This window comes from Bombina bombina, chromosome 4 (genome assembly GCF_027579735.1).
Source record: "Bombina bombina isolate aBomBom1 chromosome 4, aBomBom1.pri, whole genome shotgun sequence".
Taxonomy (NCBI): Eukaryota; Metazoa; Chordata; class Amphibia; order Anura; family Bombinatoridae; genus Bombina; species Bombina bombina.
In genome coordinates, this window is record NC_069502.1 from 1,016,646,472 (window position 1) to 1,016,666,237 (window position 19,766).

A 19,766-nucleotide genomic window follows, 5' to 3' on the forward strand; every position below is an offset into this window, starting at 1 on the left:
TTTATTTAAAATTTAACTTATTTGTTCTCTTTTGAAAGAGGTCTTAATTACTTTAGGAGTTAAAGATCCTAAAGTTTCTGTAAAGTCTTGTAATCTTTTAAATTCAGTTTTTAAAACTGTTGTTAAACTCCCTGAGGTTTTCCATATTCCTGATGCTGTCTCTGACGTTATTTCTAGGGAATGGTCTAAGACATCAAATTCATTTAATCCTTCTGCAAATTTTTAAAAATTATATAATTTACTTGTGGGAAATTGTTCCTAAGGTTGATAGGGCCATTTCCACTTTGGCTAGGCTTACTATGATTCCTTAGGAAGTACTTCTTTTAAGGACCTATTGAATTGGAAATTTGAGTCCTTTCATAGAAGGTCCTTTTTACAAGCAGTCTATTTACTTAGGCCAGACATTTCTTTAGCTGGTGTGGCTGCTGCTTCAACTTTCTGGTTATACAGTCTTTCAGGACAGTGTTCTGGTTACCCTGTCAGTGAAAATCTTTTGGCTTTACTTAAAAATGCCAATTCTTTTAGTTATGACAAGGTGATAAGTCTGCCCAGAGGGCAGTCTTTTTTAAAAAAAAAACTACAAACCCCAAAGCTAATTTTACAAAAAATAAAAAATGTAACATTACAGAAAAAAATAAACAAAGCTATCCAAAATAAAAAAAATTAATACTAAAATCCCCCCCAAAATAAAAACACCCCCTAATCTATCAATAAACTACCAATAGCCCTTAAAAGGGCCTTTTGTAGGGCATTGCCCTAAAGAAATCAGCGCTTTTACATGTAAAAATTACAAAGTACCCCTTAACAGTAAAGCCCCCCACCCAACCAACCCCCCAAAATAAATAAAACTAAGTCTAAAAAAAACTAAGTTACCCATTGCCCCTAAAGGGGCATTTGTAAAAGGGCAATCAGCTCTTTTACAGCCCAAAAAAACCCTTATCTAAAAAAAAAAAAAAGCCTAAGACTAAGCTCCAAATAGGTACTTTGTGTTCCTGAAGTCCGGTGGTGAAGGTCTTCTTTCAGGTGGCTCCATCATCTTCTATCTTTATCCGGAGCGAAGGCAGCACAGAGCAGTGGGGTGCAGCGGTCTTCCCCGATGCACGGATCCGGAGCGGCGGTCTACAGCGGCGGCTGTCCTCAGCGGCATGGAGGCTCCTCTTCATCCGATCTCCGTCGTACACTGAAAATTTAATGCAAGGTACCTCATTCAATTTGGGGTACCATGCATTCCTATGGGCTAAAATTTTTAAATCAGCCAATAGGATTAGAGCTACTGAGATCCTATTGACTGTTCAAATCAATAAATATGGGGTACCTTGCATTTAATCTTCAGTGTGCGATGGACGATCGCATGAAGAGGAGCCTACATGACACTTTGGATCGCCGCCTCTGAGGACCGCTGCTGAAGATCTGTGCATTGGGGAAGCCAGCTCCGCACCGACTTCGCTCCGGATGAAGATAGAAGATAATGGAGCCGCCTGGAAGAAGACCTTTTTCCGCCGGACTTCAGGAACGGTGAATACCTATTTGGGGGTTAGACTTAAGCTTTTTTTATTTTTTGAGGGTTTTTTATTTTTAAGATTAGGGATTTAATGGGCTTGTAAAAGAGCTGAATGCCCTTTTAAGGGCAATGCCCATACAAATGCCCCTTTAGGGGGAATGGGTAGTTTAGGTTTTTTTAGTGTTAGTTTTTTTATTTATTTTTTATTTTGTGCGGTTTGGTGGGTCGGGTTTTACTGTTAGGGGGGACTTAGTATTTTTTAAATGTAAAAGAGCTGTTTAACTTAGGGCAATGCCCAACAAAAGGCCCTTTTCAAGGCTATTGGTAGTTTAGTTTAGATTAGGGGGTATTTTTATTTTTTGGGGGCTTTTTTATTTTCATAGGGATGAGGTTTAATTTTGTTTATTTTTGATAATTTTCTTTATTTATTCTGTAATTTTAGACTTTTAATTTTTTTGTATTTTAGATAATTTTTTTGTAATTTAATGTTAGGTTTTATTTTTAAATTAATGTCCGGATTTTTTTTTTGAATTGTAACTTAGTTTATGTAATTGGGGTTAATTTAGTGGGTATTAGGTTAGGGGGCTTAGTAATTAGTTATTTGCATTGTGGGGGGTTGGCGATTTAGGCGATAATAGGTTAATTAGGTTTATTGCGATGTAGGGGTTTGGCGGTTTAGGGGAAATAGGTTAATTAGATTTATTGCGATGTGGGGGGTTGGCGGTATAGGGGTTAATGGGTTTATTGCGATGGGGTTGGCGGTTTAGGGGTTAATAGTATAATTAGGTATTTGGTGTTTAAGGGCTTGGCGGTTTAATTTACTTAGTTTCTGTTGTGTGGGTTTGGCGGTTTAAGAGTTAGTTTTTTTTTCTTAATACTTTGTGCAGGCTGTTAGTTTTTTAAAAAAAATATATGTGTGTGTATGAATATATATATAAAATCACCCAGTGTGCTTAGCTAGCTCCCAGTAGTACACCGCTATGCCTTGGATAGTTGTTTAAAATGGTATGCTCTATTTGAATCATGAAAGAAAACCATAGACTTAAGTGTCCCTTAAAATCGAATACAAATCATTCTCTTAATTGATTAGACTTGTAAATAGCACTCATTTTGGAATGTAAGTCATGTCTTGCAGTTTAAATGTACCAATGGCCTCAGGTGCCTTCTCTTCCATCAGATTTGGGCTGCTGGGTTTAGGATTGGTTAGAAATTGACATATTTCCAAGTGCATCTAGTACATATATTTTGTTATTGGGAAATCCAACATAGTTTAAAATTACAGAAATCTCATTTCAGTTTAATCAAGTGATTGTGGAAGCAAAGCCAGAAATCTTTACTGAGGGACATACAAACAACAGACTAGCAAGGCTGGGGTAAACTTGTAGGTCAAGGAATGAGTCAAGGTCTATAGAAGGCTTCAGAGACTCCATAGAGACGAATAAAAATGCAATTAGGAGCACAACAGATGCTATTTCACTATTACAAACACTATAATAAATTGAAAACAGTTCAGGAAACATTGCAAATCACTTTTAATAGCTTTTCTTTCATAGGTGTGTTCCTCTTCACAACCTTTATTTTGTTTCATAAAACCCTGACAACAATATTGATTTCATATGATCCAGAGAGTGAAATGGAGTAAAGAATAAATTAGTTTTTATTATACAAGTTTATTTCATTACTAAAATGATCATGTGACCTGCTTGATAAATTGGGGGGGGGGGGGAATATATTAACTTAAAAAAACAACAAAACATTTGGCTAACAAAAATATAAAGACTAATATTTACACCTTCAACAGATTGTTTATTGTAGTAAAACAATATAACAGAAATCTAAAATCAGCAGTTAGTAAATTTGTATAGATCTTAAAGGGCCATTATAGCATTCATTGGTGTGTAATTATCTAACCCCTGCAAATGGATTAAAAACATACACCTAGATTTAGCGTTCTGTGTTAGCCTTAAAAAGCAGCGTTAAGGGGTCCTAACGCTGCTTTTTAACGCCTGCTGGTATTTAGAGTTTGGCAGGAAAGGGTCTACCGCTCACTTTTCTTCCGCGACTTTTGGCTACCGCAAATCCCCTTACGTCAATTGCGTATCCTATATTTTTAATGGGATTTGCATAACGCCGGTATTACGAGTCTTGGAAGAAGTGAGCGGTACAGCCTCTACCGCCGCCAAGACTCCTACCGCCTAAAAAAGTCAGTAGTTAAGAGTTTTATGGGCTAACGCCGGAACATAAAGCTCTTAACTTCAGTGCTACAAAGTACACTAACACCTATAAACTACCTATTAACCCCTAAACCGAGGCCCCCCACATCGCAAAACCTATAATAAAATTATTTAACTCCTAATCTGCCGACCGGACATCGCCGCCACCTACATTATACCTATGAACCCCTAATCTGCTGCCCCTAACATCGCCAACACCTATATTATATTTATTAACCCCTAATCTGCCCCCCCCCACGTCGCCGCCACCACCTACCTACAATTATTAACCCCTAATCTGCCCTCCCTAACATCGCCGCCACCTGCCTACAATTATTAAAGTGATGGTAAAGTCATCTGTTGTGCAATACATAATCCTTTTTCTTTTACCATAACTAGCACATCGATGTGCTTATATAAATAAAAAAACATTTATTCACTCTGTAATGCCGATTTTATTTCCCTCTCCTTACAGTGTTTCAAACAGCCTCTCTATATTTTTTCACCGGTGCAGCTTTGATTGACAACGCTTTTAGCCAATCATCAGCTCACCATGCGCCCTATGTGAAATATGTACCGCACGCTCCCGACATCTACACTAAGTCTTTGCTACTTACTGCGCATGTGCACCACTTACGCTAACTGAGCATTGCTATATGAGAATACTCAGCTCCTGTTTTTTGCCGATCGGTGCGTAGTGTCATATAGCAATGAGCAGTTAGCGTAAGAACTACGCATGCGCAGTAAGTAGCAAAGACTTAGTGTAGATGTCGGGAGCGTGCGGCACATATTTCACATAGGGCGCATGGTGAGCTGATGATTGGCTAAAAGCGTTGTCAATCAAAGCTGCACCGGTGAAAAAATATAGAGAGGCTGTTTGAAACACTGTACGGAGAGGAAAATAAAATCGGCATTACAGAGTGAATAAATGGTTTTTTTATTTATATAAGCACATCGATGTGCTAGTTATGGTAAAAGAAAAAGGATTATGTATTGCACAACAGATGACTTTACCATCACTTTAACCCCTAATCTGCTGCTTCCAACGTCGTTGATACTATAATAAAGTTATTAACCCCTAAACCTAAGTCTAACCCTAACACCCCCCAAGTTAAATATAATTTAAATAAAACGAACTAAAATTACTATAATTAAATAAATTAATCCTATTTAAAAATAAATACTTACCTATAAAATAAACCATAAGATAGCTACAATATAACTAATAATTACATTGTAGCTATTTTAGGATTTATATTTATTTTACAGGCAACTTTGTATTTATTTTAACTAGGTACAATAGCTATTAAATAGTTATTAACTATTTAATAGCTACCTAGTTAAAATAATTTAAAAATTACCTGTAAAATAAATCTAAGTTACAAATACACCTAACACTACACTATCAATAAATTAATTAAATAAATTACCTACAATTATCTAAAATAAAATACAATTAAATAAACTAAACTATAATACAAAAAACAAACACTAAATTACAAAAAATTACAAGAATTTTAATCTAATTACACCTTATCTAAGCCCCCTAATAAAATAAAAAAGCCACCCAAAATAATAAAATGCCATACCCTAAACTAAATTACAAAGTAATCAGCTCTTTTACCAGCCCTTAAAAGGGCTTTTTGCGGGGCATTGCCCCAAAGTAATCTGCTCTTTTACCTTTAAAAAAATACAACCCACCACCCACACATCCCTACTCTAAAACCCACCCGATCCACCCTTAAAAAACCTAACACTACCCCCCTGAAAATCACCCTACCTTGAGCTGTCTTCAGCCAGCCGGCCACCGATGGGACAAAAGAGGACATCCAGACCGGCAGAAGTCTTCATCCTATCCGGGCAGAAGAGGACATCCGGACTGGCAGACATCTTCATCCAGGCGGCATCTTCTATCTTCATCCTTCTGGAGCGGAGCCATCTTCTATCCAGCCGACGCGGAGCCATCCTCTTCTTCCGATGTCCTAAGGCCGAATGAAGGTTCCTTTAAATGACGTCATCCAAGATGGCATCCCTCGAATTCCGATTGGCTGATAGGATTCTATCAGCCAATCGGAATTAAGGTAGGTCAATTCTATTGGCTCAATTCTATTGGCTCATCCAATCAGCCAATCGGATTGAACTTCAATCCGATTGGCTGATTAAATCAACCAATCGGATTTTTCCTACCTTAATTACGATTGGCTGATAGAATCCTATCAGCCAATCTGAATTCGAGGGACGCCATCTTGGATGACGTAATTTAAAGGAATCTTCATTCGGCCTTAGGACATTGGAAGAAGAGGATGGCTCCGCGACGGCTGGATAGAAGATGGCTCCGCTCCGGAAGGATGAAGATAGAAGATGCCGCCTGGATGAAGACTTCTGCCGGTCCGGATGTCCTCTTTTGTCCCATCGGTGGCCGGCTGAAGACGGCTCAAGGTAGAGTGATCTTCAGGGGGGTAGTGTTAGGTTTTTTTAAGGGGGGAAAGGTGGGTTTTAGAGTAGGGGTGTGTGGGTGGTGGGTTGTAATGTTGGGGGGGGATTGTATTTTTTTTTTTACAGGTAAAAGAGCTGATTACTTTGGGGCAATGCCCCGCACAAAGCCCTTTTAAGGGCTGGTAAAAGAGCTGATTACTTTGTAATTTAGTTTAGGGTAGGGCATTTTATTATTTTGGGGGACTTTTTTATTTTATTAGGGGTCTTAGATTAGCTGTAATTGGATTAAAATTCTTGTAATTTTCTTTTTATTTTTTGTAATTTAGTGTTTGTTTGTTTTTTGTATTATAGTTTAATTTATTTAATTGTATTTTATTTTAGATAATTGTAGGTAATTTATTTAATTAATTTATTGATAGTGTTGTGTTAGGTGTATTTGTAACTTAGGTTAGGATTTATTTTACAGGTAATTTTGTAATTATTTTAACTAGGTAGCTATTAAATAGTTAATAACTATTTAATAGCTATTGTACCTAGTTAAAATAAATACAAAGTTGGCTGTAAAATAAATATAAATCCTAAAATAGCTACAATGTAACTATTAGTTATATTGTAGCTATATTAGGGCTTATTTTATAGGTAAGTATTTAGTTTTAAATAGGATTACTTTATTTAATTATAGTAATTTTAGTTAGTTTTATTTCAATTATATTTAATTTAGGGGGGTGTTAGGGTTAGGGTTAGACTTAGGTTTAGGGCTTAATAACTTTATTATAGTAGCCGGTGACGTTGGGGGCGGCAGATTAGGGGTTAAAAAAAATTATTATATTGTTTGCGAGGCAGGAGTGCGGCGGTTTAGGGGTTAATACATTTATTATAGTGGCGGCGAAGTTCGATTGTCAGATTAGGGGTTAATAAGTGTAGGTAGGTGGCGGCGAAATTGGGGGGGACAGATTAGGGGTTAATAAATATAATGTAGGTGTCGGCGATGTTAGGGGCAGCAGATTAGGGGTTCATAGCTATAATGTAGGTTGCGGCGTTGTCCGGAGCGGCAGATTAGGGGTTAATAATATTATGCAGGTGTCAGCGATAGCGGGGGCGGCAGATTAGGGGTTAATAATATTATGCAGGTGTCAGCGATAGCGGGGGCGGCAGATTAGGGGTTAATAAGTGTAAGGTTAGGGGTGTTTAGACTCGGGGTACATGTTAGGGTGTTAGGTGTAGACATACATGTTATTTCCCCATAGGAAACAATGGGGCTGCGTTAGGAGCTGAACGCTGCTTTTTTGCAGGTGTTAGGGTTTTTTTCAGCCACGAGCACGTTTTGCCAGATTATCGCTACCGTAAGCAACGCTGGTATTGAGGGTTGAAGTGGAGCTAAATTTGGCTCAACGCTCACTTTTCTGAGGCTAACGCAGCCATTCAGAAAACTCGTAATACCAGCGTTGTCTTAAGGGTGCGCTGGAAAAATAAAGGCTCGTTAGCACCGCAGGTCTTTACCGACAAAACTCCAATTCTAGGCGATAGTTAAAGGGACAGTCTAGTCAAAAATAAACTTTCAGATAGGGAATGTCATTTTAAACAACTTTCCAATTTACTTTTATCATCAATTTTGCTTTGTTCTCTTGATATTCTTAGTTCAAAGCTAAACCTAGGTAGGCTCATATGCTAATTTCTAAGCCCTTGAAGGCCGCCTCTTATCTGAATGCATTTTGACAGTTTTTCACAACTGGAGGGTGTTAGTTCATGTGTGCCATATAGATTACATTGTGCTCACACCCATGAAGTTACCTAGGAGTCAGCACTGATTGGCTAAAATGCAATGTCTGTCAAAAGAACTGAAATAAGGGGGCAGTCTGATGAGGCTTAGATACAAGGTAATTAGAGGTAAAAGGTATATTAATATAACTTTGTTGGTTATGCAAAACTGGAGAATGGGAATAAAGAGATTATCTAGCTTTTTAAACAATAAAAATTCTAGTGTAGACTGTCCTCATCGTAGCCGCAGAGAACTACAGGTACCAAGTGGAAACTGCTGACTATCACTGTGACTACCAAAGCTTATTAGGTCATCAGCCTTTTCTGCTCTTGACCAACAGCCATCTGCAAGTCTCAAGCATTACTTTACCTATGTGTTTGACCCCTTTGCTAGTGCTTACATTAGAACATGTTTGCTTGATTTTTCAATATAAAGTCCCTTTAATTGGGAAAAAAAGAAAATGAGCATAATCTGTACAAAATTAATTTGACTAGTGCGAAAATTACATACTTTAACAAGTTAAAGTATATTTGTTTGTTTTTTACAGTATAAAGACCCTTTAACTGTAAAAAAGGAAAATGAGCATAATCTATACAAAATGGACCTGAGAAAAGAGTATACAAAAGTATTTAAATCTAATGTAGATACATTGCATGTGGAGCCAAAACGTAGTGGTTTAAACTCTTGTTTCTTTCATGTAATTAACAAGAGTCCATGAGCTAGTGACGTATGGGATATACATTCCTACCAGGAGGGGCAAAGTTTCCCAAACCTTAAAATGCCTATAAATACACCCCTCACCACACCCACAAATCAGTTTTACAAACTTTGCCTCCAAGGGAGGTGGTGAAGTAAGTTTGTGCTAGATTCTACGTTGATATGCGCTCCGCAGCAAGTTGGAGCCCGGTTTTCCTCTCAGCGTGCAGTGAATGTCAGAGGGATGTGAAGAGAGTATTGCCTATTGAATGCAGTGATCTCCTTCTACGGGGTCTATTTCATAAGGTTCTCTGTTATCGGTCGTAGAGATTCATCTCTTACCTCCCTTTTCAGATCGACGATATACTCTTATATTTACCATTTCCTCTACTGATTCTCGTTTCAGTACTGGTTTGGCTTTCTACAAACATGTAGATGAGTGTCCTGGGGTAAGTAAGTCTTATTTTCTGTGACACTCTAAGCTATGGTTGGGCACTTTATTTATAAAGTTCTAAATATATGTATTCAAACATTTATTTGCCTTGACTCAGAATGTTCAACTTTCCTTATTTCCAGACAGTCAGTTTCATATTTGGGATTATGCATTGAATTATCATATTTTTTTCTTACCTCAAAAATTTGACTTTTTTCCCTGTGGGCTGTTAGGCTCGCGGGGGCTGAAAATGCTTCATTTTATTGCGTCATTCTTGGCGCGGACTTTTTTGGCGCAAAAATTCTTTTCCGTTTCCGGCGTCATACGTGTCGCCGGAAGTTGCGTCATTTTTTGACGTTATTTTGCGCCAAAAATGTCGGCGTTCCGGATGTGGCGTCATTTTTGGCGCCAAAAGCATTTAGGCGCCAAATAATGTGGGCGTCTTATTTGGCGCTAAAAAATATGGGCGTCGCTTTTGTCTCCACATTATTTCAGTCTCATTTTTTATTTGCTTCTGGTTGCTAGAAGCTTGATGTTTGGCATTTTTTCCCATTCCTGAAACTGTCTTATAAGGAATTTGATCTATTTTGCTTTATATGTTGTTTTTTCTCTTACATATTGCAAGATGTCTCACGTTGCATCTGAGCCAGAAGATACTACAGGAAAACCACTGCCTGCTGGATCTACCAAAGCTAAGTGTATCTGCTGTAAACTTTTGGTAGCTATTCCTCCAGCTGTTGTTTGTAATAATTGTCATGACAAACTTGTTAAAGCAGATAATATTTCCTTTAGTGATGTACCATTGCCTGTTGCAGTTCCCTCAACATCTAAGGTGCAGAATGTTCCTGATAACATAAGAGATTTTGTTTCTGAATCCATAAAGAAGGCTTTGTCTGTTATTTCTCCTTCTAGTAAACGTAAAAAGTCTTTTAAATCTTCTCTCTCTACAGATGAATTTTTAAATGAACACCATCATTCTGATTCTTTGGACTCTTCTGGTTCAGAGGATTCTATCTCAGAGATTGATGCTGATAAATCTTCATATTTATTTAAGATGGAATTTATTCGCTCTTTACTTAAAGAAGTACTAATTGCTTTAGAAATAGAGGATTCTAGTCCTCTTGATACTAATTCTATACGTTTGGATAAGGTTTTTAAAGCTCCTGCGGTTATTCCAGAAGTCTTTCCTGTTCCTAATGCTATTTCTGCAGTAATTTCCAAGGAATGGGATAAATTGGGTAATTCATTTACTCCTTCTAAACGTTTTAAGCAATTATATCCTGTTCCGCCTGACAGGTTAGAATTTTGGGACAAAATCCCTAAAGTTGATGGGGCTATTTCTACCCTTGCTAAACGTACTACCATTCCTACGTCAGATGGTACCTCGTTTAAGGATCCTTTAGATAGAAAAATTGAATCTTTTCTAAGAAAAGCTTATCTATGTTCAGGTAATCTTCTTAGACCTGCTATATCATTGGCTGATGTTGCTGCAGCTTCAACTTTTTGGTTGGAAACTCTAGCGCAACAAGTAACAAATCGTGATTCTCATGATATTATTATTCTTCTCCAGCATGCTAATAATTTCATCTGTGATGCCATTTTTGATATTATTAGAGTTGATGTTAGGTTTATGTCTCTGGCTATCTTAGCCAGAAGAGCTTTATGGCTTAAGACCTGGAATGCTGATATGGCTTCTAAATCAACTCTACTTTCCATTTCTTTCCAGGGAAACAAATTATTTGGTTCTCAGTTGGATTCTATTATTTCAACTGTTACTGGTGGGAAAGGAACTTTTTTACCACAGGATAAAAAGTCTAAAGGTAAAAACAGGGCTAACAATCGTTTTCGTTCCTTTCGTTTCAACAAAGAACAAAAGCCTGATCCTTCGTCCTCAGGAGCAGTTTCAGTTTGGAAACCATCTCCAGTCTGGAATAAATTCAAGCCTGCTAGAAAGGCAAAGCCTGCTTCTAAGTTCACATGAAGGTACGGCCCTCATTCCAGTTCAGCTGGTAGGGGGCAGGTTACGTTTTTTCAAAGAAATTTGGATCAATTCTGTTCACAATCTTTGGATTCAGAACATTGTTTCAGAAGGGTACAGAATTGGTTTCAAGATGAGACCTCCTGCAAAGAGATTTTTTCTTTCCCATGTCCCAGTAAATCCAGTGAAAGCTCAAGCATTTCTGAATTGTGTTTCAGATCTAGAGTTGGCTGGAGTAATTATGCCAGTTCCAGTTCCGGAACAGGGGATGGGGTTTTATTCAAATCTCTTCATTGTACCAAAGAAGGAGAATTCCTTCAGACCAGTTCTGGATCTAAAATTATTGAATCGTTATGTAAGGATACCAACGTTCAAGATGGTAACTGTAAGGACTATATTGCCTTTTGTTCAGCAAGGGAATTATATGTCCACAATAGATTTACAGGATGCATATCTGCATATTCCGATTCATCCAGATCATTATCAGTTCCTGAGATTCTCTTTTCTAGACAAGCATTACCAATTTGTGGCTCTACCGTTTGGCCTTGCTACAGCTCCAAGAATTTTCACAAAGATTCTCGGTGCCCTTCTGTCTGTAATCAGAGAACAGGGTATTGTGGTATTTCCTTATTTGGACGATATCTTGGTACTTGCTCAGTCTTTACATTTAGCAGAGTCTCATACGAATCGACTTGTGTTGTTTCTTCAAGATCATGGTTGGAGGATCAATTTACCAAAAAGTTCTTTGATTCCTCAAACAAGGGTAACCTTTCTGGGTTTCCAGATAGATTCAGTGTCCATGACTCTGTCTTTAACAGACAAGAGACGTCTAAAATTGATTACAGCTTGTCGAAACCTTCAGTCTCAATCATTCCCTTCGGTAGCCTTATGCATGGAAATTCTAGGTCTTATGACTGCTGCATCGGACGCGATCCCCTTTGCTCGTTTTCACATGCGACCTCTTCAGCTCTGTATGCTGAACCAATGGTGCAGGGATTACACGAAGATATATCAATTAATATCTTTAAAACCGATTGTTCGACACTCTCTAACGTGGTGGACAGATCACCTTCGTTTAATTCAGGGGGCTTCTTTTGTTCTTCCGACCTGGACTGTAATTTCAACAGATGCAAGTCTCACAGGTTGGGGAGCTGTGTGGGGATCTCTGACGGCACAAGGAGTTTGGGAATCTCAGGAGGTGAGATTACCGATCAATATCTTGGAACTCCGTGCAGTTTTCAGAGCTCTTCAGTTTTGGCCTCTTCTGAAGAGAGAATCGTTCATTTGTTTTCAGACAGACAATGTCACAACTGTGGCATACATCAATCATCAAGGAGGGACTCACAGTCCTCTGGCTATGAAAGAAGTATCTCGAATTTTGGTTTGGGCGGAATCCAGCTCCTGTCTAATCTCTGCGGTTCATATCCCAGGTGTAGACAATTGGGAAGCGGATTATCTCAGTCGCCAAACGTTGCATCCGGGCGAATGGTCTCTTCACCCAGAGGTATTTCTTCAGATTGTTCAAATGTGGGGGCTCCCAGAGATAGATCTGATGGCCTCTCATCTAAACAAGAAACTTCCCAGGTATCTGTCCAGATCCCGGGATCCTCAGGCGGAGGCAGTGGATGCATTATCACTTCCTTGGAAGTATCATCCTGCCTATATCTTTCCGCCTCTAGTTCTTCTTCCAAGAGTAATCTCCAAGATTCTGAGGGAATGCTCGTTTGTTCTGCTAATAGCTCCGGCATGGCCTCACAGGTTTTGGTATGCGGATCTTGTCCGGATGGCATCTTGCCAACCATGGACTCTTCCGTTAAGACCAGACCTTCTGTCACAAGGTCCTTTTTTCCATCCGGATCTGAAATCCTTAAATTTAAAGGTATGGAGATTGAACGCTTGATTCTTGGTCAAAGAGGTTTCTCTGACTCCGTGATTAATACTATGTTACAGGCTCGTAAATCTGTATCTCGAGAGATATATTATAGAGTCTGGAAGACTTATATTTCTTGGTGTCTTTCTCATCATTTTTCTTGGCATTCTTTTAGAATACCGAGAATTTTACAGTTTCTTCAGGATGGTTTAGATAAGGGTTTGTCCGCAAGTTCTTTGAAAGGACAAATCTCCGCTCTTTCTGTTCTTTTTCACAGAAAGATTGCTATTCTTCCTGATATTCATTGTTTTGTACAAGCTTTGGTTCGTATAAAACCTGTCATTAAGTCAATTTCTCCTCCTTGGAGTTTGAATTTGGTTCTGGGAGCTCTTCAAGCTCCTCCGTTTGAACCTATGCATTCATTGGACATTAAATTACTTTCTTGGAAAGTTTTGTTCCTTTTGGCCATCTCTTCTGCTAGAAGAGTTTCTGAATTATCTGCTCTTTCTTGTGAGTCTCCTTTTCTGATTTTTCATCAGGATAAGGCGGTGTTGCGAACTTCTTTTGAATTTTTACCTAAAGTTGTGAATTCCAACAACATTAGTAGAGAAATTGTGGTTCCTTCATTATGTCCTAATCCTAAGAATTCTAAGGAGAAATCGTTGCATTCTTTGGATGTTGTTAGAGCTTTGAAATATTATGTTGAAGCTACGAAATCTTTCCGTAAGACTTCTAGTCTATTTGTTATCTTTTCCGGTTCTAGGAAAGGCCAGAAAGCTTCTGCCATTTCTTTGGCATCTTGGTTGAAATCTTTAATTCATCTTGCCTATGTTGAGTCGGGTAAAATTCCGCCTCAGAGAATTACAGCTCATTCTACTAGGTCAGTATCTACTTCCTGGGCGTTTAGGAATGAAGCTTCGGTTGACCAGATCTGCAAAGCAGCAACTTGGTCCTCTTTGCATACTTTTACTAAATTCTACCATTTTGATGTATTTTCTTCTTCTGAAGCAGTTTTTGGTAGAAAAGTTCTTCAGGCAGCGGTTTCAGTTTGAATCTTCTGCTTATGTTTTTTGTTAAACTTTATTTTGGGTGTGGATTATTTTCAGCAGGAATTGGCTGTCTTTATTTTATCCCTCCCTCTCTAGTGACTCTTGTGTGGAAAGATCCACATCTTGGGTAGTCATTATCCCATACGTCACTAGCTCATGGACTCTTGTTAATTACATGAAAGAAAACATAATTTATGTAAGAACTTACCTGATAAATTCATTTCTTTCATATTAACAAGAGTCCATGAGGCCCACCCTTTTTTGTGGTGGTTATGATTTTTTTGTATAAAGCACAATTATTCCAATTCCTTATTTTATATGCTTCGCACTTTTTTTCTTATCACCCCACTTCTTGGCTATTCGTTAAACTGATTTGTGGGTGTGGTGAGGGGTGTATTTATAGGCATTTTAAGGTTTGGGAAACTTTGCCCCTCCTGGTAGGAATGTATATCCCATACGTCACTAGCTCATGGACTCTTGTTAATATGAAAGAAATGAATTTATCAGGTAAGTTCTTACATAAATTATGTTTTTTTTTATATATATATTATGTAATGTTTTCAAAAGCTTTTAATTAAATAGTTTTGAACATATTATCAAAAATAAATGCCACTTAACTGTTATATATTAACTGTTTAATTTTGTATGTGTTTTTATTTTTTAGAAAAAACCCTCAACATAAGTTAGAATACAAGCACACCAAACCTCCAGGTAAAAGCTTTTAAATACTGATATTAATATATGTTTGTGATTATTTCTGATTTGAATATAGAAAATTATCAATAATAAAGGACATTCTAATTAAAAAGTCCCATGTTTACATTAGCACATATAATTTTTGTGACTTCTAGGTTTTTATGGGGTTAATTACAATCTTGCACTTGTTTTCGGCAGATAATTTCTGAGTGTCAGTTTTTTCATTGTGTTGTTCCAGTGATCACAGTGATAAAATGCTTTTGACAATAATATCCCTCAAGCATGTAGTTATTAAAGGGACAGTCAACACCAGAATTTTTCTTGTTTAAAAAAATAGATAATCCCTTCATTACCCATTGCTGAGTTTTGCATAACCAACACAGTTATAATCATACACTTTTTACCTCTGTAATTACCTTGTATCTAAGTTCTGCAGACTGCCCCTTATTTCAGTTTTTTTGACAGGCTTGCATTTTAGCCAATCAGTGCTCACTCATAGGTAACTTCACGTGCATGAGCTCAATGTTATCTATATGAAACACATGAACTAACACGCTCTACTTCAAGTAAGAATATCAAGAGAACAAAGCAAAATAGAAGTAAATTGGAAAGTTGGTTAAAATTACATGCCCTATTTGAATCATGAAAGTTTATTTTGGTCTTGACTGTCCCTTTAAGTCCTGAAAACAACATCATTATTTGCCTGGTTTATCTTAATTCAAAAAATAAATAAAATGGAAATGATTAAATATACTCAAAATAGAGATATTGGGGGCTTATTGATTTCCTCATAATTTGAAGGGACATGATTTTAATAGTGTTAATAATGCGCAATTAGTCTGTGCTCCAAAACCATAGAAATATGTGTATACCTCTATGAAAGCAGGGCCTTATGGGTACAGTGGTCATATGTGTTTGTTTGTTTGGTTTTTTTGGGGGGTATTGATTTTGCCCATTTTTAGTGTAAAAGTGCTTCTTATTATTTTTTTCTTTGATTGAGCAATGCATTTGTATCTGTTTGGTAATGTTGTTTCCTAATGTCATCCAATATGTCAAAGAGTAATGTCAGTGTGTTTAGTACATACACAAAACCAATTTTACATCCAAAAATGTTTTGGGGAACTAGGTAAAAAGTCAGTCACCTAGATTACGAGTCTTGCGTTAGCCTTAAAAAGCAGCGTTGAGAGGTCCCAACGCTGCTTTTTAACGCCCGCTGGTATTACGAGTCTTGAAATGACAGGCTCACCGCTCACTTTTTTGGTCAGACTCGAAAATACCGCAAATCCACTTACGTCAATTGCGTATCTTATATTTTCAATGGGACTTGCATAACGCCGGTATTACAAGTCTCTCCTGTCAAGACTGGTACCGCATTTAAAAGTCAGTAGTTAAGCGTTTTATGGGCTAACGCAATAGCATAAAACTCTTAACTAAAGTGCTAAAAAGTACACTAACACCCATAAACTACCTATTAACCCCTAAACCGAGGCCCCCCCACGTCGCAAACACTTAAAAAAAAAAAATTAACCCCTAATCTGCCAAACCGGACATCGCCGCCACTATAATAAATATATTAACCCCTAAACCGCCACACTCCCGCTTCGCAAACAATAGTTAAAAATTATTAACCCCTAATCTGCCGCCCCCGACATCGCCGCAACCTACATTATATTATTAACCCCTAATCTGACGCCCCCAACGTTGCCACCACTATATTAAAGTTATTAACTCCTAAATCTAAGTCTAACCCTATCACCCCCCTAACTTAAATATAATTTAAATAAATCCAAATAAAATAACTATCATTAACTAAATTATTCCTATTTAAAACTAAATACTTACCTATAAAATAAACCCTAAGCTAGCTACAATATAACTAATAGTTACATTGTAGCTAGCTTAGGATTTATTTTTATTTTACAGGCAACTTTGTATTTATTTTAACTTGGTAGAATAGTTATTAAATAGTTATTAACTATTTAATAGCTACCTAGTTAAAATAAAGACAAATATACCTGTAAAATAAAACCTAACCTATGTTACAATTACACCTAACACTTCACTATAATTAAATTAATTCCCTAAACTAAATGCAATTAAATACAATTATCTAAAGTGCAGAAAAAACACTAAATTACAGAAAATAATAAAATAATTACAAGTTTTTTAAACTAATTACACCTAATCTAATCCCCCTAATAAAATAAAAAAGCCCCCCAAAATAATAAAAAGCCCTACCCTATACTAAATTACAAATAGCCCTTAAAAGGGCCTTTTGCGGGGCAAAAAAAAGTACAATACCCCCCCAACATTAAAACCCACCACCCACACACCCAACCCAACTCTAAAACCCACCCTATACCCCCTTAATAAAACCTAACACTAACCCCTTGAAGATCACCCTACCTTGAGAAGTCTTCACCCAGCCGGGCCGAAGTCCTCAAGGAAGCCAGTCCACCAGACGGGCAGAAGTCTTCATCCAAGCCGGCCAGAAGAGGTCCTCCAGACGGGCAGAAGTCTTCATCTAGTCGGCATCTTCTATCTTCATTCATCCGGCGCGGAGCGGGTCCATCTTCAAGACATCCGACGCGGAGCATCCTCTTCCATCGACGTCCAACTGAAGAATGAAGGTTCCTTTAAATGATGTCATCCAAGATGGCGTCCCTTCAATTCCAATTGGCTGATAGAATTCTATCAGCCAATCGGAATTAAGGTAGAAAAAATCCTATTGGCTGATGGAATCAGCCAATAGGATTGAAGTTCCATCCTATTAGCTGATCCAATCAGCCAATAGGATTGAGCTGGCATTCTATTGGCTGATTGGATTAGCCAATAGAATGCAAGCTCAATCCTATTGGCTGATTGCATCAGCCAATAGGACTTTTTCTACCTTAATTCCGATTGGCTGATAGAATTCTATCAGCCAATCGGAATTGAAGGGACGCCATCTTGGATGACGTCATTTAAAGGAACCTTCATTCTTCAGTTGGACGTCGATGGAAGAGGATGCTCCACGTCGGATGTCTTGAAGATGGACCCGCGCCGGATGGATGAAGACAGAAGATGCCGCCTGGATGAAGACTTCTGCCCGTCTGGAGGACCTCTTCTGGCCGGCTTGGATGAAGACTTCTGCCCGTCTGGAGGACCACTTTGCCCGGCTTCGTTGAGGAGTTCAGCCCTGCTGGGTGAAGACTTCTCAAGGTAGGGTGATCTTCAAGGGGTTACTGTTAGGTTTTATTAAGGGGGTATTGGGTGGGTTTTAGAGTAGGGTTGGGTGTGTGGGTGGTGGTTTTTAATGCTGGGGGGCTTTTTTATTTTATTAGGGGGATTAGATTAGGTGTAATTAGTTTAAAAAACTTGTAATTATTTTATTATTTTCTGTAATTTAGTAGGGGGGTTTCATACTTTAGATAATTGTATTTAGTTGCCTGTAAAATAAAAATAAATCCTAAGCTAGCTACAATTTAACTATTAGCTATATTGTAGCTATCTTAGGGTTTATTTTATAGGTAATTATTTAGTTTTAAATAGGAATAATTTAGTTAATGATAGTTATTTTATTTAGATTTATTTAAGTTAGGGGGGTGTTAGGGTTAGACTTAGATTTAGGGGTTAATAACTTTAATATAGTGGAGGCGACGTTGGGGGCGGCAGTTTAGGGTTTAATAAGTGTAGGTAGGTTGCGGCGACATTGGGGGTGGCAGATTAGGGGTTAATAAATATAATGTAGGTGTCGGCGATGTTGGGGGCGGCAGATTAGGGGTTCATAAGTATAATGTTGGTGGCGGCGGTGTCCGGAGAGGCAGATTAGGGGTTAATAATATAATGTAGGTTGCGGCAATGTCGGGCGCCAGATTATTGGTTAATAAGTGTAATATTAGGGGTGTTTAGACTCGGGGTTCATGTTAGGGTGTTAGGTGTAGACATAAAAAGTTTTTCCCCATAGGAATCAATGGGGCTGCGTTAAGAGCTTTACGCTGCTTCTTTGCAGGTTTTAGGTTTTCTTTCAGCCGGCTCTCCCCCATTGATTCCTATGGGGAAATCGTGCACAAGCACGTTTTGCCAGCTCACCGCTACCGTAAGCAGCGCTGGTATTGAGGTGAGATGTGGAGCTAAATTTTGCTCTACGTTCACTTTTTTGCGGCTAACGGCGGGTTTGTAAAAGCCCGTAATACCAGCGTTGTCTGTAGGTGAGCGGTGAGGGAAAACTGCTCGTTAGCACCGCACAGCATTACCGACAAAACTCGTAATCTAGGCGAGTGTTTTCTGAGGGCTATGTGTAAGATATTTTATATGTAAAAGTACTAATGAAAAAAAATGCTGCAGATAATTATTAAAAAGGTTGATTGTGATCACATTAACACTAAAATGCTGGTTAACATGCAGATAATAATAAAAAATTGTGATAAACCTCTTAGCATTTAACCCCGTGAAGGGATTAAACTAAGATTTTAAGGTCCTTTCTGGAGTCGCAAATTTTGCAGCTTCTGCTAGTGAGCCACATAATTACCAGTGATTAGTAATGCAAAAATGACATGCTCTAAAATTAGAATATGCCATTTTTTTCTTTTTTTTTTTTTTTTTTAAATAAATTTTTATTCAGTTTAAAGGTTAAAAGTAACAATTGGGGACACGCAGGACCCCTGATCTGATAGACATAAACATGGAATTTAAGCACACATGTCCAAGAATAATGAACGTAGATTCAGCACATACAAGTATATCCATATATAGAATCATAAATACCCACTCAAAAGATAAACAAATTAATTCTAGTCAATGGGAAAATTATGTTCCTTTGAAATGAGAGGGTTTGTGGCAAAAATAGTCCTCCTAATTTGAACCCTGGTAAGGGCTCTATAAATTGGGGGGGGTGAACTAGTACGGAATATCCAATGTGAATAAACATAAAGGTGAATTGGCATAACACAGTATAAGAATTAAAAATAAGTGTTACTTGTCCTAAACATAATATTTTTTCCTTAGCTTACCTTCAGGTATAACGTGCCCTAGAGTATTATAGATAACATAGCACCGGGCATCTTGCAGAGTCTAGGACCCATCTACCATGCTATGGGGTCTTGCCGTATAACATCATTAGACTAAATAGCTTAAGCTTACATCTATCTTGTGGG

General features: G+C 37.9%; 1 protein-coding gene across 3 annotated transcripts in view; it reads left to right on the forward strand.

Annotated features, from left to right (window-relative positions):
• The window catches only part of APLF (aprataxin and PNKP like factor), a 1,047,939-nt gene that overhangs the window by 899,614 nt on the left and 128,559 nt on the right, over nucleotides 1–19,766 (forward strand). For 2 of the 3 annotated variants that reach the window (XM_053712114.1, XM_053712116.1), the window contains one exon: nucleotides 14,600–14,646. The exons of the other annotated variant lie outside the window; for it this stretch is intronic. In XM_053712114.1, coding sequence (XP_053568089.1) covers nucleotides 14,600–14,646 — 47 coding nt within the window. The remainder of the gene's footprint in view (nucleotides 1–14,599; nucleotides 14,647–19,766) is intronic. 3 annotated transcript variants of the gene reach the window in all.